General features: G+C 38.2%; 6 protein-coding genes across 12 annotated transcripts; 5 read left to right on the top strand and 1 right to left on the bottom strand.

Moving 5' to 3' along the window:
- The first annotated feature begins 1,005 nt into the window (after positions 1 to 1,005).
- Positions 1,006 to 2,808, top strand: LOC9323544. Of its 4 annotated transcripts, none has more exons than XM_021035826.1 (6): positions 1,006 to 1,228; positions 1,342 to 1,406; positions 1,784 to 1,832; positions 1,923 to 2,023; positions 2,101 to 2,183; positions 2,278 to 2,796. In XM_021035826.1, exons 1-6 carry the CDS (start codon positions 1,180 to 1,182, stop codon positions 2,576 to 2,578), a joined length of 648 nt encoding a protein of 215 aa, XP_020891485.1. In that variant the 5' UTR covers positions 1,006 to 1,179; the 3' UTR covers positions 2,579 to 2,796. The 4 variants fall into 4 exon arrangements, with proteins under 4 accessions (XP_020891485.1, XP_020891484.1, XP_020891486.1 ...); XM_021035825.1 differs by having other exon boundaries at positions 1,007 to 1,228; positions 1,917 to 2,023; positions 2,278 to 2,808; XM_021035827.1 differs by having other exon boundaries at positions 1,008 to 1,228; positions 1,744 to 1,832; positions 1,917 to 2,023; positions 2,278 to 2,808.
- Positions 2,809 to 2,847: 39 nt separating this feature from the next.
- On the bottom strand, positions 2,848 to 5,673 carry LOC9324988 (abietadienol/abietadienal oxidase). Its single transcript, XM_002887433.2, has 9 exons — positions 4,927 to 5,673; positions 4,487 to 4,811; positions 4,255 to 4,404; positions 3,907 to 4,152; positions 3,746 to 3,817; positions 3,570 to 3,648; positions 3,367 to 3,488; positions 3,156 to 3,283; positions 2,848 to 3,074 (listed from the first exon to the last, which is right to left on the bottom strand). The coding sequence occupies exons 1-9, from the start codon at positions 5,160 to 5,162 to the stop codon at positions 2,966 to 2,968; spliced, it is 1,467 nt and encodes a 488-aa protein (XP_002887479.1). The 5' UTR covers positions 5,163 to 5,673; the 3' UTR covers positions 2,848 to 2,965.
- A 2,269-nt stretch (positions 5,674 to 7,942) lies between these two features.
- On the top strand, positions 7,943 to 8,880 carry LOC9324987 (kunitz-type trypsin inhibitor alpha chain). The gene has a single exon (XM_002888878.2). The coding sequence runs from the start codon at positions 8,082 to 8,084 to the stop codon at positions 8,709 to 8,711; it is 630 nt and encodes a 209-aa protein (XP_002888924.1). The 5' UTR covers positions 7,943 to 8,081; the 3' UTR covers positions 8,712 to 8,880.
- A 445-nt stretch (positions 8,881 to 9,325) lies between these two features.
- LOC9324986 (bark lectin) lies at positions 9,326 to 10,188 on the top strand. Its single transcript, XM_002888877.2, has one exon. The coding sequence runs from the start codon at positions 9,425 to 9,427 to the stop codon at positions 10,091 to 10,093; it is 669 nt and encodes a 222-aa protein (XP_002888923.1). The 5' UTR covers positions 9,326 to 9,424; the 3' UTR covers positions 10,094 to 10,188.
- Positions 10,189 to 10,293: 105 nt separating this feature from the next.
- Positions 10,294 to 12,463, top strand: LOC9324985 (protein-lysine methyltransferase METTL21D). 2 transcript variants are annotated; one of them, XM_021034717.1, is made up of 6 exons: positions 10,294 to 10,704; positions 11,004 to 11,146; positions 11,225 to 11,409; positions 11,493 to 11,606; positions 11,690 to 11,870; positions 12,378 to 12,463. In XM_021034717.1, the coding sequence occupies exons 1-5, from the start codon at positions 10,330 to 10,332 to the stop codon at positions 11,860 to 11,862; spliced, it is 990 nt and encodes a 329-aa protein (XP_020890376.1). In that variant the 5' UTR covers positions 10,294 to 10,329; the 3' UTR covers positions 11,863 to 11,870; positions 12,378 to 12,463. The 2 variants fall into 2 exon arrangements, with proteins under 2 accessions (XP_020890376.1, XP_020890375.1); XM_021034716.1 differs by lacking the exon at positions 12,378 to 12,463 and having other exon boundaries at positions 11,690 to 12,105.
- LOC9324984 (serine carboxypeptidase-like 6) lies at positions 11,781 to 15,043 on the top strand. 3 transcript variants are annotated; one of them, XM_021034714.1, is made up of 14 exons: positions 11,781 to 11,870; positions 12,378 to 12,529; positions 12,618 to 12,763; positions 12,845 to 12,921; positions 12,999 to 13,121; positions 13,203 to 13,305; positions 13,389 to 13,528; positions 13,618 to 13,704; positions 13,790 to 13,861; positions 13,938 to 14,009; positions 14,191 to 14,309; positions 14,398 to 14,511; positions 14,613 to 14,658; positions 14,757 to 15,043. In XM_021034714.1, the coding sequence occupies exons 2-14, from the start codon at positions 12,381 to 12,383 to the stop codon at positions 14,835 to 14,837; spliced, it is 1,329 nt and encodes a 442-aa protein (XP_020890373.1). In that variant the 5' UTR covers positions 11,781 to 11,870; positions 12,378 to 12,380; the 3' UTR covers positions 14,838 to 15,043. The 3 variants fall into 3 exon arrangements, with proteins under 3 accessions (XP_020890373.1, XP_020890372.1, XP_020890374.1); XM_021034713.1 differs by lacking the exon at positions 11,781 to 11,870 and having other exon boundaries at positions 12,238 to 12,529; positions 14,757 to 15,002; XM_021034715.1 differs by lacking the exon at positions 11,781 to 11,870 and having other exon boundaries at positions 12,238 to 12,529; positions 14,613 to 14,662; positions 14,762 to 15,002.
- Positions 15,044 to 19,678: the final 4,635 nt, after the last annotated feature.

The following is a 19,678-nucleotide window of genomic DNA, read 5'->3' as shown; positions in this document are numbered from 1 at the left end:
GTGTGGTGATTGATCTAAATGTTGTTATGGGTGGAGAGAGAGGTTAGGTGATGAAATCTGACAAGTTGATGACTTTTTTGAAAGTTAGAAGAGAGAAAGAAGAAACAACAAAGATTGATAAATGCGATTTCTTTTGGTTGGTTCGCTTTAAAAGGAAATTGTATTCGTACGGAGGCCATAAAAACCCATCACTCTCTCGTTGGATCCAAATACACTTTTATGATCAAAACTTATGGTGAAGAATCATGTCACGTCTCAAACCTCCTTTGGACCTAAAACAATACATCGAACGTGCGGTTTTTCTTTTGTTTTTTAGATTAGATTTATCATTTATCAAAATCAAAACTATTTTTCTTTCAAAACGATTGGTTTCACACTTTCAAAAAGATTGGTTCCTTAAATCCAACGTACCGTTTTTTTTTTTTTGGTTAATAATAGTAGTCTTTTGTAGGGTTGATCCATATACATATAAATCGTAATTAATAATGTATCAATAGTAAAGTAAAGGTACTTTCTCCCTAAATTAGGTCCATGCCATGATCATGATGCATGAACTTCACGTTCCTAGTCTAAGCTAGACATCTTTTATTTTTTAATAGTAGTACTAGTTTCAAGAAAAAAAAAAAGTAATTCTGATATTGATTGTGAATTATTGAAATTATGACTAGACAGTTAATTAGATCGATAATTAAGGACTTAACTTAAGGCTACTACGTCACTTACAAAATTGTAAATTAAGTACGTAGATAGATAGTATATAAAAAGGTGAATGGAACATGAGAAATAAATGTTCTTACTGGTGTAATGTGTTGCAAAATTTAAAGAGTTTTTTTTCATTCTTCTAAACAATATATTGTTTTCTTTCTCTGTGTTAATGTTTGGAAAAATTAGAAGATCGTTGAAGTCATTATAAGTATTGGGCTGAGTTATAACGGGCTTGAATATAGGCCCATAATATTTGTTCATAGTAAACCAAACCCAATGGGGAAGACTAAAAACCAAAAATCACTCCATCCAGAGACAATCTTGTTAGAGAAGAGAACCATTACCAATTTCATCCTTGTTCGATCGTCATCTTCGTCTCCACTCCTTGAAAACGTTGGAACCCTAATCTTCTGATAATCTAGGGTTCGAGAATAGATTCGGAAGAACTAGATTACGGGACTAGAATCGAAGACGATGGCAGGTAGAGAAGTTCGAGAATACACAAATCTGTCTGACCCTAAAGGTGAGACATTTGATTTGATATAGACTATATAGTTCATTGGTTAATTTCATTGTAGGGTTCTCGAGAAACCCTTTTTGAGCTTTGGTTTTTTTTTTTGGGGCTCTCTGTTGCAGATAAGAAATTAGGGAAGGGTAAGATAGATGATGAAGACGTCACCTTTCAACGGATGGTTGCAAAGGTTAGCGCATCGCCCTCTCCACTGTTACTTACTTAATCTTCTTTTGAGCAATCTTTTTGTTCACAACTTGTATGCGAGAGATTACCTGTGTTTGTATCTTTGAGTTCGATTGGTCTTTTGTGCAGTATACCATAGTGATTTGATTAGTGTTGTTTGTATGCTATGTGTTATTGATTCGATTAAGCTCTTGCTTCTTTGTTTGATTGTTTTGGTATAGCTAGTGAAGTTGTATAGATAGATATCTTTGTTAGCATTATTGGTTGTTGATGTGTGTGAAGTGATTCTTGTGTTTGATTCTGTTTTGGGACGCGACTTTTCTGATAACATGCCCCGGCAGGGATAACGGCCCTGTCACCTTTTCTGGTTATTGCATATAGATGCAAGAGGTTGCTGGTGAACGTGGAGGCTATCTTCATGGACGGGGCGGTACCAATCTCTCTTCTCCCTCTTTTTTTTGTTTTCTCATCTTTTATAGTTGTGTCATGGCCATAATTCTTGAGTTTCCTGTAGCTTTAGACAGCGACGATTTACTTTATCTGAAAGAACAGATGGAAGCAGAGGAAGATGCAGAACGCCTTCTGAGACGAACTGAGAAACGGGCTTTTGCTGCCTTTAAAATATCCTTTCCTTCATGATTTTGATCACTAAGTTACTGTTATATGACTTGTTTTGATCTTTCTTGACCATATATCACAAAGCTGCAACCCAAGCTGATTCATCTCCAGCATCTGTTCCCTTACCACTTCGTGTTGAGCCCAAACCAAAAAGTGGTATCAGGTGGAAAGTCTTTTCTTTTCCTTTCCGCCTTATTCACCTCATAAACTGGATTTTCACTTGGTGACCAACTTTTGTGTGTTTTTCCAATGTCTAGGCAGCAAGATTTGCTGAGAAAAGTTGTTGAGGTTAAACCTAAACGTCCAAAAGTCTCAACACTGTCAAGCCCAAGCTTATCTCCCCCTGTTAGAAGTGATAGAGGTCCAACAGACGCAAAAGTTCACCGAGATAAGCAGAAAGAAGAAGCTATGACTGTGTTGAAGAAACTGGACACACCAGAGGAGCAACCTGGCGCAGACAGAAATGACGGTAAAGCTACGGAAAGCAATGGACAAGGTGAAAATGCTCTGAAAGGCTTGTTGGGATTAGCGTATGAGAGTTCAGATGAAGAAGACTGAGAGGAGTGATGAACCCTGAATAGGGTTCTATCTCCTATATGTCTTCTTGCTTTTTATTTTGTGGTCTCCAATATTTATGTCGAAAGCTTACAAGAGTTTAGCTTTAGGGTTCAATACATCTTTTGCCATCTAGCCCTGCACTTGTTGTAATTGTTGAAACCAAATGGGTTTGTTGGAGTTTGAAGCAGATATTCTAATGAAGATGATTTCAAAAGGCATACGGGTTGTTAGATGTTGTTGGTTTTACTGGAGTGTTGAGTTTTATAGAGTACGCAACTTTGGAGTTAAAACACTATTATACAAATTTGGAGTTACAAAAAGTCACATGGTTTTGAGTGAATATACATCAATACAAAGAGATCTACAGAGGTGGAGAGTGTTGGTTCTTTATTGATTCCGAGGATCACTGTCTCGTCTGTTCAACTGGATTTTGAAGCCATTCACTAGACGAGCCGAAGGGAAGAAGGAGATACGATCTTCCTTAAGTTGTGTCCACCTTGAAGATGCAACAAGAATGGATTAGCTTTGGATTCAGACAAATTAAAACTGAGAAGCAGAACAGGTACTGAGTACTGACCTGTATGTGGTGATGAAGTAATGCAGAAAGAGAGCAATTTGTAGGCGAGCCAGTTCTGCTCCTGGACAAAACCGAGTTCCTCCACCAAATGGGCAATAGAAAGGGCTCGTTCTCCAATTCCTCTTTTGCTGCATTCACATCCAATGAAAGTTAACTTCTAGACTAGTAGGAACTAGGAAGTAATGCTTCAATGTCAAACGCAAAGTAAAACCTGAGTTTCAGGGTCAAGCCATCGCCATGGATTGAAGGAGAGACTTTCCTTGTAATAGCTCTCATCTAAGTGCACTGCCGAGAGAAACGGAACAACAAAGCATCCCTTGGGAATGACATAATCTGCATAAGAATCGAAAAGAGTTGATTTTTAGACCATGTTTCTGCCTGCATATACCAATAATCAAAGACGCAATAACGTACCTTGATATGAGACATCTTCTTTCGCCTCTCTCATAAGCCATATCGCAATTCCCCCAAGCCTGAGTGTTTCATCTATTACCTGTTGAGAAATCAAGAAAGCATTTAGTGAAAGGTTTATCATCTAAGACCAGAAGCAGAGCAGTTTCTTGGGCTTCTTAGTTTCTTAGTTTACTTACGCATTGAGTGAAGTCCATTGTCTTATAATCTTGCCATGTTAGCGTTCCTCCCGCGAGCCTATCGTGTTCCGCCTGCTCTTTTGAAGAACGTTTCATTAACTAAACAGAACAGAGAAGCAAGAGGAACTAATTTGTTATCATTCAAGAGGCCTTATATGTACCAGGAGTTGGGTCATGGCCTTAGGACAATGAGTGAGGAAGTAAACCGCAAACAGCATTGTTTTCGAGGTGGTTTCATTTCCGGCAAACAGTAGATTGATGATAAAATCTGCCAAGGATTCGTTTGGCAAGCTTTCTTCTTCAAGCAATCTTCCAAGTACACCATTACCAGCAGTATCTGATGCTTCTTTGTTCTGCAACAACTTCTCTACCGTCTTGTTTATCTTTCTTATGATCTCCTTTCGTGCCTGAATAAGAAACAAACAAATCTCAGCAAATTAGCTCCAAGGCGACAAGTCAACCATTGAGTCAGATGTTTGGAGTTTTCTTTTGGATTGTTTAAAACTTACCTTCATTGCTTTGTGGTATGTGAAACCAGGCAAGTCGATAGGAACAGAGAGACATCCATCAACAAAATCGGAGAAAAGCTGAGAAATTTCATCAACTTCTGATTCGCTCGACACACCGAGAAGTTGGTTAACCATAAGATGAATGGCAACCTGAAACACAACCAAAACAAAGATCAGAAATCAAGAAACTCTCTTAAAGACTTTAAGGCTTTTTTCATCTTCAGTCGCTTGCCTTTCTACAGATATCCTGGAGAAGCACGACTTCACCGTCCTTGAAATTACTCAATGTCTGAAGCATAACCACTGGAATAACCTCAAGAAAATGAGTCTTGAGCTGGTCATGACGCATCATGCTTGATGCAATCGAATGAAGCCGTCTCTGCTGATCACCGTGCACCGTGATCACTCCATCTTTCCCAACCAAATCCCTGAAAGACTTTGGATAACTCGACTGAAACAGCTTGCCTTCGTTCTGCATTATGAACCGGTTAAAAGCCGGGTCAGCTGATACCACTGCCCATTTCCCGAACAAGCTACACGAGAATATCCTCCCATACCTAAAATCAATAAAACCACTATATGTAATCAGAACTCTTGGTGTATTAATAAAAAACGAAGCAGAGCATTTATGAGTATTTTTTTTTTTTTGGTTTCCGGAGCAAAGAGACGAACCTTTTGATTTGTTTATCAACGAAACTTGAAGGATGAGAACCAGAGACGGCGTTGAGCCAAGCGAAGGTGTCTCCGATCAAAGGCCATCCTCTGCTTCCCGGAGGCAGCCTATGAGGCTCTCTTCTCTTTCTTCTTGCTATTCCCGCGAGGAAGAAGATGATGATGAAAGCAAGAAATGTGGTTGATGCAGCAGCACCCGAGAGAAGCCAATAAGATTCTCCTGCAAATTCCGCCATTAAAACCAATTCTTCTGTCTCGGTGTGTGTGGAGAGTTCGTGGAGAGTTTTATATACAGTTTTTTACAGCTAAGACTGTAGAACAAGTAAGCAGCAACTGAGGAAAATTTAAATTATAATATAAATAAAAGAAGAATCGATAATGTTAAGCATTATAATTAAAGAGAGAAAAAAAAAAGAGTCGTCGTTGTAGTGTTGCGAGGTTGCTTTGACCTCAAGTAGCCTTTTTGGTTAACGTGACGGTGAAGGAATCATGAAGGTAAGGTCAAAGTTTATGGAGCCACTAAAACTGAGTCAAAAAAGTGTGGTTTGGAGCCGCCTAATGGCTACTAAAGCTTCTCATAGAGCTCGATATTATAAGCGCCACGACGAGACTTCGTGAGCCGCATCAAAAACCACTCGTTTTTAGCCGCAAACGTGGTCTGTTTCGAGTTTTATTTAATTACAACATATATAAGAGTTAGTTATCGAAGAAAAACATTAAAATAATAGTTTTACATGTTTTTTTCTATGACTTACAGACCAAAAGTATTTTTTTAGTAGAGAAAATATGCGTATGAAAGAAATATACGAAATGATTATTCTAACACAATTGGCATAAGGAGCCAGCAGGAGCCAGCTAAGACAATCTTGGCCTCTAGGGTAAGCCTCCGAGTCAGTCGGAGACTCCTGACTTGTTGCTCAATCATACTGTTACACGCTTCACTGCTTACACTTCACACCATTGCTATAACTGTTTTATACTAATATAGTGTCAAGTTGAAGTTATTGTAAACCTTGACATGTATCATCAGATTGATAATTTTTGTGGACCAGAACATTGAGACCCATAACTTAGGGCTAAACAATTAGTGGACTAGACCATCGTATTTTGAGAATGGACTAAACTGATCAAATTTATTTTTATGTTAAATACGGTTTGTAATTGTTTGGTTCGCCGATGGTTTCTTTTATGTTTTTTTCGTTAGCACCACTACATATTGCAAGTTATGAATAATAAACAAAAGCCAAAAGGAGGAGATGTGCCTTTAGTCAAGTGGTTAAGTCCATTTGACTCCGTCTTCTCCACCGGAGTTCGACTCCAGTAAGTCGCGTTACCCCGCGTAGTAGGGATTGGCTATGGATCGGACCTTGTCGATCCAAAGATGTCAAAAAAAAAAAAAAAAAAAAAAACAAAAGCCAAAAGGTAGTCCAATTTACAAACATTTCTGTCATCCACCACGACCATTTTTTTTTTTTACATCTTTGGATCGACAATGTCCGATCTATAGTCAATCCCTATCATTTAAAACCACAATTAATATATAAACTATGATATATTCCAGAAAATAATTAAAATTTTAACTATATTTTACTCTCTCTGTTTCACAAATAGTATCGTTTTAAATTTTATTTTTGTTTAACAAAGAGTGTCGTTTTATATTTTCAATACAGTTTTTAAAATCAATTCTCTTTTTTATCTCTACTATTTTAGTTTATTAATTAGAAGGGTATTATTTGTGTATTAATAAATAGTAGAAATGAAAATTGTTTATTTATTTTTTTAATTTATTTTAAAAAATATTAGAATGACTGTGAAACAGAGGGAGTATTATACTCTAAAAAATAAATAAATAGTTTCTGAAAAGTGTGATTAATTAACTAATATTATAATATTGTCATTATAGGACAAACACTATTTAATGCAATAATACATGTTTACTGTTTACAAAATATTTTATAATTTACAACCACAAATTATTATAGTTTATATTGTCCGAAATGAACGCTTTGCAAATTTCACGGTGCAAATGTTGTTGATCATTATAGAATCATAACTGTTTAACAAAAAAAAAAAAAATCATTGTAGGAGAAACACTAGTTAGTGGATTTACTTGATTGGTTCTGCGTCTTCCTAGTGCTATATAATAGGTAAGACCATGTACATTGGTGATTTTTTCTTGGTATCATTAACCCAAAAACAATTTTTTATTAGACTAAGCCATATAATTGGGTCTGATACTAGTCTGATGAGTATCACTCCACTGATATTTGTGATATTCAGTATCGTATAATGTGGCAGAATGTCATTGGACCGTAAATGTTTAGTTAATTTTGTTCAAAAATCATAAATGAAAAAAAGAACTAAATATATAGTTAATTTTTCTTTGAGTGGAATCTCTCGATCACAGTTCGATATGTGACATCTATATATATACCTTAATAGGTGGTTATTTCTCATCGACCTATATATCATAAAAACTACGCAATCGAGTAAATGTGTAACAAATCGAAGTATTTTACACAAGATCTAGCTAGTGGCAAGAACAAGATGTGACGAGCAAGTATTTCGAAAAGAAAGTATGAGAGACATCATACTTTCGGTATAATAGTAGAGCTAGGTATCCAAACATCGATAGATATTAATCTCTTATATATGAAATACACATCAGAACATCTGTTATCGGGATTCGAATTCATTCTCACTCGATTCCACCTTCTTTTGTGAGTGAACAATATGTTGTAGAGGAAAAAAATACTCCCAAATGTTTTAAACACTCGCATTTACATAAAAGTTTAAACAATATCGCATTCACAAAAACTCTATACCGTTGCTATATTTTCTAACACTCGTTAGAGCAATATCCGTGTTGATTGTTTACAGAATGTTTATAATTTATTTGTCAGAAAATGACAGCTATGGCAAATTTCACGTTATAATTAAACTAATATATAGTTGATCATTAAATTTGAAACTTCCTTATTATTTTCTAGGTAAATTTCGTCTTTTTGTGAATGATTTGTTATCGATATCTTTTACCACCATCGACATTGTGACACCCAATCCTTCTATATAATGATACCCTTTGTGACCTTCTCAAACACATCAAACAAAATTATAACAAACTCCAAAACACAATTGGCTAACAGGAAACAACCATGAAGGCTACCGTATCCATCACTGCCATCTTTCTCGTGGTCGCTTTGGCCGTACCCTCTCTAGCTCGTCCAGACAATCATGTCGAGGACTCTGTAGGCCGTTTACTTCGTCCTGGTCAAACTTATCACATCGTACCTGCGACTCCTGAGAGAGGAGGAGGTCTTTTCTCGAACAGTGAAGAGATCTGTCCTCTCGACATCCTCCAGTCAAACGATCCCCTTGACTTGGGCGTACCCATCAAATTTAAGTCCGAGTTATGGTTTGTTAAGGAAATGAATAATGTCGCCATAGAGTTCGAGGCTCCCAACTGGTTTTTGTGTCCTGAAGAATCCAAGGGGTGGAGAGTCGTGTACTCTGAAGAATTCAAAAAGAGTCTTATAATAAGCACTGGTGTTTCATCAAACCCAAGTGGCTTCCAGATCCATCGAGTTGACGGAGGTTTTTACAAGATTGTGTATTGTACGACCATATCTCCTGCTACGTGCATGAACGTTGGCATATTCACCGATATCTCTGGTGCACGACGCTTAGCCTTGACCAACGACGAGGGTCTCCTAGTTAAGTTCCAGAAGGCAGCAACTCCAAAACCTGATTTGAAAACTAAGCTGAGGATGTTCCCTTTCTACTAACTAACAACTTGTACCAAAAAAGTGCCAAAGATATGGCCTCTTGAATAATGGTTGTGACAATACCAACAACTTGTGATTGGTTTGTGCGCTTTTTCTGGTATGGTCAGTCTGTCATGTGTGTTTTGCTTTGTATAAATGAATTACATAAAACCTACTTTGTCTTTATGTGTACTACTATTCTCTCCTTGCAAATTTAGTTGTATAGATCGAATAACCTAAATTTCACTCGAAATGTCAAATTTTCATGATGAATCGCTTAATGATTTAGCTGAAGGTTAAAAACCTAAGGACCTCAAACTTTTCTTACGGTGTCTATCAACTGGGTTCACGTAGGAATGTTTGTAAACAAGATTGTTGTTTTTCTACGATAATGTAATCCGGCAAGTTCTTGCATCATGGGAAAACTAGTTTCATTGAGTAGTAAATCCATAGTTAAAACAATAATTGAGCAGTGATTCCATATTCAAACAATAATTGTTTCCTTGGAAAATAGCTACTAAATTACAAAAAATATTCGTTACACAGATTTTGGGAGGCGAAAAACGTGCGTAAATGAGATGGATGACAAAGACATAAAGAACGATACAAACTTCAAATAATGTTTGGTTACAAATTTTTTCAATTGCTAGCATTTATTTTTGTTACATAAATTTACATATGATAAGCTATCCAGTATCCACACACCACAAAACAATTTCTCAAACACTAACCCAATGAAGAAGCTTACTTTGTCTTTCATCACTCTCACCGTTCTCTCAGCCCTCTTGACCGCAGCTTCAGCGGCCGATGCTGTACCAAGCCAAGTAGTCCTGGACACAGCAGGACATCCGGTTCAGTCCAATGTCCAATACTACATCATACCGGCCAAGATCGGAACCGGAGGTGGTCTTATCCCTTCGAACCGAAACTTAAACACACAAGACTTGTGTCTGAATCTCGACATTGTCCAATCATCGTCTCCATTCGTCTCAGGCCTTCCCGTAACTTTCTCCCCACTCAACACTAAAACCAAGCATGTCCAGCTCTCAACTAGTCTCAACCTCGAGTTTGATTCCACGGTTTGGTTATGTCCTGAATCCAAGGTCTGGCGAATCGACCACTCTTTGCAACTAAGGAAGAGCTTTGTAAGCACTGGTGGTGAGAAAGGTAAAGGTAATAGCTGGTTTCAGATTCAAGAAGATGGAGATGCTTACAAGCTTATGTATTGTCCGATTAGCTCCGCTATTGCGTGTATTAATGTGAGTTTGGAGACTGATAATCTTGGAGTTCGACGTTTGGTTCTTAGCACTGATCAATCTTTCGCTGTTAAGTTTCAGAAGGCTTATGATTCAAACTCCAACTGTCATCTTAAGTCTAACTCGAGGATGTTCCCTTTTGTGTAAGTGTGAGATCTTGGTAAATTCTTATGCTTGAGAGAATGCCAAGTTTGTGATGTAATCAACGGTTTATATGAAATAAAACATATAGTTATTGTGTGTTTTATAATCTAATGTAACAATGACTATATGCATAACCTAGAAAGTAATTTCGTGTGGGGTACTTTGATATTTTATAAAATCTTTGGGGTAAATAAGAGAGAATATGGAAAGATTTGTTATTTGTTGATAAATCCAAAACTATGCTATATTTCACTTTGGTGCCCCTCGCTCGTGTGAGTCTGTTTGGTCCGTCGATGCATATGGAAGCAGCCGAGAGAGTCAATTCGGCGGCGCGTATTGGAGCTGAGAAAATGGACGAGGAGGATGAGACGGTGGAGGAGATACGACAGATGAGTGGTTACGGCGGAGATGTGATAGTAGTCGGTGGATTTCCGGCGGCGGAGTCGGAATCTGAATCTGAATCCGATTTGGCGGCAGCGGAGATTATGGTTATATGGGCTATTCAAGGGCCAACTTCTTTTGCTCCAAACGCCCTCGTTGCTCAATCTTCTCTTGAGCTGCGTCTCGATGCTTGTGGCCACTCACTCTCTATTCTCCAGTCTCCTTGTTCATTGGTAACTCCTTAGCTTCTCTGTTTCAGTGTGAAATTTCTCGTCTTTTAGTGTTTATTGCAATCAAGTATGCGTCTTTCGGATTCTTATTGAGCCCGGGTTTGGAGAAGATAACGAGTTTGTGTATATGTGTCTTGTGGCAACCATCAAACGTAGATTGGGATGTTGTTAGAACATGTTTAGTGATACAATCAACTTTTTTGAAATGGCTTTAGCTTAACATTGAAGAAACTGATTCTTCTTGCGTTGATCATGAAGCGTGTTAGAAACTATCTGATGGTTGTTTCTTGTGTATTGTGAAGAACACGCCTGGAGTAACCGGGTCAGTGATGTGGGACAGTGGAGTGGTGCTAGGGAAGTTCTTAGAACATTCTGTAGACTCTAAGGTTCTTTCTCTTGAAGGAAAGAAAATCGTCGAGTTGGGTTCTGGTTGTGGCTTAGTTGGGTGAGCAAAAACCGCAAATCTTTATCCTCTGTGCTTTACTATTAACGTCTGAAACATTTAGTTAGTTTCTTCTTTCAGTTGTATCGCAGCACTTTTGGGAGGTAATGTAGTCCTCACCGATCTTCCAGATAGATTGAGGCTACTCAAGAAGAATATCCAAACCAATTTGCACCGTGGGAACACACGTGGATCTGCTACTGTGCAGGAACTAGTTTGGGGAGATGACCCAGATCCAGATTTGATCGAACCATTCCCTGATTATGGTATTCTTATTGGTTTCATCTCATCCCCTTTTGCTCTGTATATACCATTTTTTCAAACGTTTTTATTTGGAATGTACTTGTAGTATTAGGCTCAGATGTTATATACAGCGAAGAAGCTGTTCACCATTTGGTAAAAACGCTTTTGCAACTTTGCGGCGATCAAACTACAATCTTCCTATCAGGAGAACTACGGAATGGTTAATAATTTTCTCTGTGTTGTTTTCAGTCACCTAATGTAACAAGAACACAATGTCTAATTTTGCTTGCTCCTTTTCTTCAGATGCTGTTCTTGAGTACTTCTTAGAAACCGCGCTGAAAGATTTCGCGATCGGACGTGTGGAACAAACACAATGGCATCCAGATTATCACAGCCGTCGAGTAGTGCTTTACGTTCTTGAGAAGAAGTCGAAGAGATGCCTCATTGATGACTCTTCACTTAATCAATCTTATTAGCCATTGAGGTATTGTTTGTTTACACTTGACAGTGTATAATTATGTCAAAAAAAAAAGTTGAAAAAGTTGGAAATAGACATAGATGGAACTCAGCGAGAAGTAAAGTTCTGGCCGGATCCTTCCTTGCATATTCGCATTAATCATGCTTATAGAGTGTTACAGATATACTATTTTAATTTTTGACCTTTTTTCTTTGCCGTTGTAAAAAATGGATTCAGATCATTGAAGATATCTGGTTTGCTTTTTGAGTCAGACTCAATAATAGAGCAAAATTAAAGTGATACTATATAATTGTTTTCACTAAAATGTTTTAACTAAAATATGATTTGGTATAATTAATTTTTACGATCGCGAGAAGCGAGGATGATTGTTTAGTAATTTTATACATGGTGGGTGGATCAAGGTTGCGAAATTTTAATATTTTATCCATTAAAAAAATGTGACAAACCAAAACTGAAAGATAAAGAGTAGGCGTAAAGATCCAGTAATACATTGCTAATCAGACTCTGAAATAGGAAATGGCAAACAACTACGTTTCCTCTGCTCTGAAGTCGCTGCTTCTGCTTCTTCACTTTGTATTCTTGAGTAAGCAATATGTTGACTCTGCATCAATCGTCAAGTTCCTTCCTGGTTTTGAAGGTCCTCTTCCCTTTGAGCTTGAAACCGGGTTTGTTCCCGATCTGTTCATTTGGTTAAATCCGTGTTCTGAGTTTGGAGATAACCTAAAAGTCGGTTACCGTTTCCTGTGAATGAAGGTATATTGGAGTTGGTGAGGAAGAGGAAGTGCAACTGTTTTACTACTTCATCAAATCTGAGAGGAACCCGAAAGAAGACCCTCTTCTTCTCTGGCTAACTGGAGGACCTGGCTGCTCTGCCATCTCTGGCCTTCTTTATGAGAATGGTGAGATCAAAAACATCGATAAACTCCTTCTTCTGTGTCTCTGATTACTGTTTGTAACTCTATATATGTAAATATAAGCAGGGCCTCTGGCTATGAAGCTCGATGTTTACAATGGAACTCTCCCTTCTTTGGTCTCTACTACATATTCTTGGACAAAGGTAATACAAAAGTGTGTTTTCTTGATATAACGATCAGTAAAACCTAATGATCAATTCTTGATCATCATTTTCCTCAGACTTCAAGCATAATATTCTTGGATCAGCCCGTTGGAACTGGCTTCTCATATTCAAGAACTCAACTATTTAATAAACCTAGTGATACAGGAGAAGCCAAACGGATCCATGAGTTTCTTCAAAAGGTAAATTATTGACAAAGTTTATTGTCTCTTGAAGCAACGGTTCTTAGTAGGAGCCATTTTCTTTTGTTGTCATTTGTGCAGTGGCTAGGCAAGCATCAAGAGTTTTCCTCCAACCCTTTCTATGTTGGCGGAGCTTCTTATTCCGGTATGATTGTTCCGACTACCGTTCAAGAAATCTCAAAAGGTATATATGGTTTTATGATATCGATTCCCCCAAGCCCTTTTTCAATCAATTATTATAACAGAAGAAACATGATGATGATGCAGGAAATTATGAATGCTGCAATCCTCCAATAAATCTTCAGGGATATGTGCTTGGTAACCCGGTAACAGACTATAAAATTGATTATAATAACCTCGTTCCATATGCTCATGGAATGGCACTGATATCTGATGAACTCTATGAGGTATGAAACATACATGCTTTTGTTTCTTGTCCCCACAATGAAAACTTAATAAAACAAGCTGTTCCAAAACTCTAATTTCTTTCGTATAGTCGCTAAAGAGAATCTGCAAAGGAGAATATGGACAAGTTGATCCACATAACACAGAATGTTTGAAACTTATTGAAGAATTTAATAAGGTATACCGTATATATACACTTAATTAATGGAATCTTAATTGATGTTGTGTCTCACTAATTTAGAGTCTTTGTGGTTCTTTTATAGTGTACAAGTAGATTATACAAATCACATATATTATACCCGTTGTGTGAAGAAACTACAAATCCAGATTGCTATGTAAGTAATCTATTATTCTCTATGTTAACCGTTAAATCATTGAGAAAAAAGAATTTAAAGATGACTGCTTTTACAGATTTATCGGTATTCATTAACTACCTACTGGGTTAATGACGAAACCGTACGCAAAGCTCTTCAAATCAATAAGGTAATATATATACGTACGTTAATCCTAATTGAAATGAAATATATAGCAACTAAAATAATGTTCTTTTCACTAAAACATTATAGTATAGCAACATTATTGATGATTCTTATATAACCAAGAACGCCCTATTGGTTACCTGCATAAAACAATGAATTAAAGTATACTCAATTGATGAATGCAGGAGAGTATAAGGGAATGGACACGATGTAACTTGAGTGTTCCATACACTAACGACATTATAAGCAGCGTACCTTACCATATGTATAGTAGCATCAATGGCTATCGTTCTCTCATTTTCAGGTTCAGAGTTTAACCTTTTGCTGATTATATTTATACCTACCAAATAGATTGAAGTATTTGTAAACTTTGTGATGTTTTCGGTGAATAGCGGTGATCACGATTTCGAAATACCTTTAGTTGGAACTCAAGTTTGGATAAAATCTCTCAACTATTCCATCGTTGATGACTGGAGACCATGGATGATCAACAATCAAGTCGCTGGGTATATATATACTAATCTTTTTTAATAAACAAAACTGGGATACTCTTGTTTATAATTGCTGTATCAGACTCATGTTGAAATCACTCGACTCTTCCTTGCAGATACACAAGAACTTACGCCAATAAGATGACATTTGCTACTGTGAAAGCAAGTCTTTATTCTTTCTTCAATTTTTTCCACTCGGAAATATTTTTATTGCGGTTCTAAACTGTATTTCTTAATAAATATGTGGGTTTTGATTATAGGGAGGTGGGCACACATCAGAGTATAAGCCAGATGAAACCTTTACCATGTTCCAAAGGTGGATCAATGGCCAACCTCTATAAAAGAAGAGAGTGGCCTTTACGTATAAAGGACAAGTTGGGTCGTTCAAAGCTCGTGAAGCACACACGCATTTATTAGCATACTGTCAATCTAATCCATTTACGGAAACTTAAGACTGCTAATAAAAACTTTCTCTGAAATAAAAGATATTTCAAGTTTATTTTGTATTTCAAGTTTAAAAAAATTGGAAATTTAATAGAAATTTCTCTCTCTTTCTTTTGTCCTTTCTAGATAGAAACATTTTAACAACCACATATATAAAAGTCAATGATCTAACAAGGCAAAATTTCTACAAATGATAAAACGTCGTGATTCATGCAGATATGGTCAAGTGAAACTGTTGAAGAAAACTGAGAAAATCAATATATAGAAGAATGTTCATGTTTATTATTGTAATGAAGATATTAACTCTTTATGATTTTGTGTTAGTTTCCGGGTTTCTGTTTTTGGATTACTTGGGCTACTCTAATAGAAAACAGATTTTTTGTAAGATCACACTATCGAGAAATTTTTGCTAAATAGTAAACATCAAATAGATGAAATTGTAGGTGTTACAAATTATAAGACCTAGAAGAAATGAACCTTGCTAAAAAAATTAAAAAAACAAGGCGACATTTGATGATAAAACAATCTCAGGAAAGAAAAAAAGGATTCTTTAACTGAGCCAGAGAGGCATGAGATTTCTGAAATTCTTCAGACTTCTCCTTGCTGATATGGAATTGATGATAAGCCGGTCTATATCCCTAAAGATGGAGAGCGGCGGTATTGCAATTTGATTGTGAATGAGGCTGTTCCTTTGCCTCCAAACGCTATAGATTAGAGCATGAATAAGCAAGAGTCGCAGGGTCTGAGGTGAAGATCTGTTCCTGACTTTTGTCCATGCCAATAAAGAAGACCAACTGTCAAACGTCGAGGAAGGGAGGCGTAGCCTTAAAAAACTGCAGTCCCACAGGACTTGAGTAAAAGAACAGTGAAGGAACAAATGGTCTCTAGTCTCCACTGAACCAGCACAAAGACAACATTCATTTGAAAATTGCAGCCCCCAAGATGCAAGTCTCGACCTGGTGGGCAGCCTGTCAAGATTCGTAATCCACATGTGGAAAGCATGTTTTGGAGTTGATCCCTTGAACCAAACTAAATCAGCCCAATCCTTAACAGAATCCTTTTGCCTTAGAACCTCCCATGTTCTGCTAGAAGAGTAACCACCGCAAGGCTTGTCATCGATAAACCAATCATAATAATCATCAACTTGTGAAGCGCTTGGAAGATGGATAGTTGATAAGAAGACTTGAAGAGAGACCGCATGTTCTGATCTAGGAGGAGCAAGCTTCCAGCCATGGGCAGAGCAAGCGTGAGAGACTCTTGCATTCCTAGGGATCCTTAAATTCCTGGGACCATTTTCTCCCATTACCTCCAACAGTGGGCCAAGGGGAGTCCAATTATCATGCCATAACCAAGCTTTATTTCCATTCCCCAAGCTGCATTTAATAAACTGTTTTGCCAGATGCCTAATCTTGAGGATGTATTTCCAGAACCAAGAGTCGGTTGACTTTAATTGAATATCCCAAAAACTACAAGAGGCAAAACCATAATTGGTGGTGCTGCCAAGCAACCCAAAGAGAACCACTATTTGAGAAAAGCAACCAAATAAGCCTAAGACATAAGGTTGTGTTCCAAGTAGAGATTCTTCTTAACCCAAGACCACCTTCTTTTTTAGGTAAACACACAGAAGACCAAGCCACTTTTGCATTGGTGTGGGAGTCAATCTTGCCAGACCAAAGGAACCTTGAACAGAGAGACTAATCTTCCTTATACAGCCTTTTGGAAGCATGAAAGTTGAAATCCAAAAGTTGATTGTACCGTAGATTACAGATTTCAGAAGTTGCGTTCTACCGGCATAAGAGAGAGACTTTGTAGCCCAGCCCCTGAACTTGTTCGTGATTTTCTCCAAGAGGGGAGAGTACTCGTCAATTTGAAGCTTCCTTGACATGAGTGGCAGCCCCAAGTATCTCACAGGAAGGGTACCAACGGGGAAGCCATACAAATCAAGCTCCAATTTTTCCCTCTCTGATAGACCAGCGTGGTAAAGCGTAGTCTTATCTCTATTCAAAGAAAGCCCCGACCAGCCTGCAAAATCATCTAAAGTCTCATAAATACCGTGCAGGGAGGAGCTACTACCATTAAAAAACACCATGACATCGTCCGCAAACATCAAATGTGAGATTCCCAAGTCAGAAGTCTTTGGATGGTAAGAAATGTAGCCTGAACTGAACCTGGAAAGCGTTAGCTTTGAGAAAACTTCCATGGCGAGGTCAAAGAGATAAGGAGAAAGAGGGTCTCCTTGTCTCAGTCCTCTGGTACTCTTAAAGAACCCATTTGTCATTCCATTTACGGAGATAGAGAAACTCGGTGTGCAAATGCATTCTTTAATCCAACCCGTGAACTTTTCCGGAATGCCAATAGCTGAAAGAGTTGATAAGATAAAATCCCATCTGACCGAATCAAAAGCTTTTCGAAGATCGACTTTCAGCATAGCTCTTGGAGAAATGTCCCTTCTGTTGTAGCCCTGTACAATCTCAGAGGCGAGCAAGACATTTTCTGATAACAGTCTCCCGGGCAAGAAAGCAGTTTGAGAGTGAGAGATCATTGAAGGAAGAATGGACTTGAGTTTACCCGCCAAGAGCTTTGAGATTACTTTATACACGGTGTTTAGACATGAGATTGGCCTGAAATCTGAAACCTTTGACGCATTCTGGATTTTGGGGATCAGAACAAGGCATGTAGAGTTCCATTGTTTGAGCAAAGAACCTGAGGAGAAAAATTCAGCAACTGCTGCGGAAACCTCAGCCCCCACTACGCTCCAACAACTTGTGAAAAACTCCGCGGAGTACCCATCAGGCCCGCTGGTCTTGTTCTTTGGTAGAGAGAAAAAAGCAGCCTTAACCTCCTCCCTAGTGAAAGCAGAATCAAGCTTGACTTTCTGGACTTCAGAGCATTTAAAATTGAGCAGCGCAGAGATGTCATCTTGGATGAACAGAGGAGGCGGCTCATGACTTCCCAACAAGTCATTAAAATACTCCACGCAGAGAGAGTGAATTCCTTGTTGAGAATCAATGCGGTTTCCGGCAGCATCATCTAAGAAATGAATGTGGTTTATTGAGTGTCTTGTTGCTGCCATACGGTGAAAATAAGCTGTGTTCTTGTCACCATCCCCGAGCCAAGATAAGCTTGATCTCTGATAGAAAAAAGTCTCCTCTGCTTTGGATAAGATATCCCACTTCCTTAAGGCTTCAAGCTCAAAATCCGCATTTGCTTCTGAAGGGCTAGAGAGCATTCTGGACTGCGATTCTGTGAGCACCTCAAGAGCCTCCTGAACTCTTTTCTCAATGTTTGAGTAGTTTGATTTACTGAAGAGCCTGATTACCTTTTTTAGCTCTCTCAAATTTGCAGAAACCCGAAACATAGAGGAGCCAACCACATTTATTGAGAACCAACTTTCACAGATAAGAGGCAGGAAATCTGGGTTCTTGAGCAGATAATTGTAGAATTTGAAAGGCTTTACGTGTCTGACTGTCGCCGGGTTAAGCAAGATAGATCCAGGCGAGTGATCAGAAAAAACTGGTGCACCAAAAAAACCAGTCGAGAAGGGAAACAAGACCTGCCAATCGTCATTAACAAGGATTCTATCAAGTTTCTTTGCTACTGGGCTTGCTCTTCTCTTATTCCACCAGGTAAACGAGCAACCTCTGTAATTTAGATCCATTAGGGAGGCCTGCAGAAGAGAATCACTAAAAACCCTCATTGCTCTATCCATATTGAGGTTAAGACGAGAAGAGTGGTCAACCGGATTCAGGATTTGATTAAAATCTCCCAAAACTGCCCAAGCTTTGCCAACCAAATGCGGGCTTGCAGCTTGACAGACTATCTCTTCCCAAAGAGATCTCCTCAAAGCATCCTCATTCGAAGCGTAGACAAAGGAGACAACAAACCACACAGGGTTACCAGGAAATTGAACTTCACATGTAATCATTTGGAGCGATTTAGAAAGAATAATCACCTTTACACTAGGGTGCCAAAGGATCCAAATTTTTCCTAACTCCGAGAAAGCGTAGTTATCATCAAAAAGCCAGCCAGGTAAGAGAGCATTAACAAACTTTGCGGTCTTCGCCTGCTTGACATGAGTCTCAATAAGACTACCAAAAAGAGGTTTGTTACTATAAAACCAATTCTTAAATCCGCTCCTATGGGATTGCTTATTAAATCCGCGGACATTCCAACAAAAGATGTCTCTATACATAGACATTAATGGAGATTGGGGCCTGTCCCCCTGAAGTTTCTCCGATTTCTCTTTGAAACTACTTCCAAGTATTCATGTTCTTCTTCAGAGATGAAATCTTCCTCAAAGATTTCTCCCTCTTCACTAGAAAGTGTATCAGACGAATCTGGCTCAGCTTCAGATACTTTGCCTTTCACCAACTGATCATTCTCAACTAGAATTTTTTTTCCTGCAGCTTTACTAGAGTCTCCAACCAGAATGATGGGATGGCTATCAGATGGAGGATCAATTTCTAATGATGGCTTTGATTTCACAACATAAGTCAAACCTTTGTTTTGAATATGCGTCTTTGCTTCAGGAACTTGGACTTGCCTAGACTTTGCCACTGGAATAAAAGTTGAAGCTTTTTCTTTCACACTAGAAGGCTTCCTCACACCATTACCTTTAATTCTCGGGCACTTCTCCGCAGAGTGGCTTGTTGAATTACAGCTTTTGCACGTTACTGGCGCAGTTCTACACCTCTTCAAACTATGCCCAACCTCTTTACAATGAGAGCAGATTGGGGGC

The sequence above is a fragment of the Arabidopsis lyrata genome (assembly GCF_000004255.2).
Source record: "Arabidopsis lyrata subsp. lyrata unplaced genomic scaffold ARALYscaffold_2, whole genome shotgun sequence".
In the NCBI taxonomy this organism is placed as follows: domain Eukaryota; kingdom Viridiplantae; phylum Streptophyta; class Magnoliopsida; order Brassicales; family Brassicaceae; genus Arabidopsis; species Arabidopsis lyrata.
This window is presented reverse-complemented; position numbering and strand designations above follow the sequence as displayed.

Coding starts and splice junctions, on each gene's coding strand:
- LOC9324986 (XM_002888877.2), top strand. CDS start 9,425: ATGAAGAAGCTTACTTTGTCTTTCATCACTCTCACCGTTCTCTCAGCC.
- LOC9324988 (XM_002887433.2), bottom strand. CDS start 5,162: ATGGCGGAATTTGCAGGAGAATCTTATTGGCTTCTCTCGGGTGCTGCT. Junction 4,405..4,486: donor TCCAGGATATCTGTAGAAAG/GCAAGCGACTGA, acceptor GTTGTGTTTCAG/GTTGCCATTCATCTTATGGT. Junction 4,153..4,254: donor CATACCACAAAGCAATGAAG/GTAAGTTTTAAA, acceptor TTTCTTATTCAG/GCACGAAAGGAGATCATAAG.
- LOC9324987 (XM_002888878.2), top strand. CDS start 8,082: ATGAAGGCTACCGTATCCATCACTGCCATCTTTCTCGTGGTCGCTTTG.
- LOC9324984 (XM_021034715.1), top strand. CDS start 12,381: ATGGCAAACAACTACGTTTCCTCTGCTCTGAAGTCGCTGCTTCTGCTT. Junction 13,122..13,202: donor TCCATGAGTTTCTTCAAAAG/GTAAATTATTGA, acceptor TCATTTGTGCAG/TGGCTAGGCAAGCATCAAGA. Junction 14,663..14,761: donor ATTTGCTACTGTGAAAGCAA/GTCTTTATTCTT, acceptor ATTATAGGGAGG/TGGGCACACATCAGAGTATA.
- LOC9323544 (XM_021035825.1), top strand. CDS start 1,180: ATGGCAGGTAGAGAAGTTCGAGAATACACAAATCTGTCTGACCCTAAA. Junction 1,229..1,341: donor AAATCTGTCTGACCCTAAAG/GTGAGACATTTG, acceptor TCTCTGTTGCAG/ATAAGAAATTAGGGAAGGGT. Junction 1,833..1,916: donor CTATCTTCATGGACGGGGCG/GTACCAATCTCT, acceptor AGTTTCCTGTAG/CTTTAGACAGCGACGATTTA.
- LOC9324985 (XM_021034717.1), top strand. CDS start 10,330: ATGCTATATTTCACTTTGGTGCCCCTCGCTCGTGTGAGTCTGTTTGGT. Junction 10,705..11,003: donor TCCAGTCTCCTTGTTCATTG/GTAACTCCTTAG, acceptor TGTATTGTGAAG/AACACGCCTGGAGTAACCGG. Junction 11,410..11,492: donor CGAACCATTCCCTGATTATG/GTATTCTTATTG, acceptor ATGTACTTGTAG/TATTAGGCTCAGATGTTATA.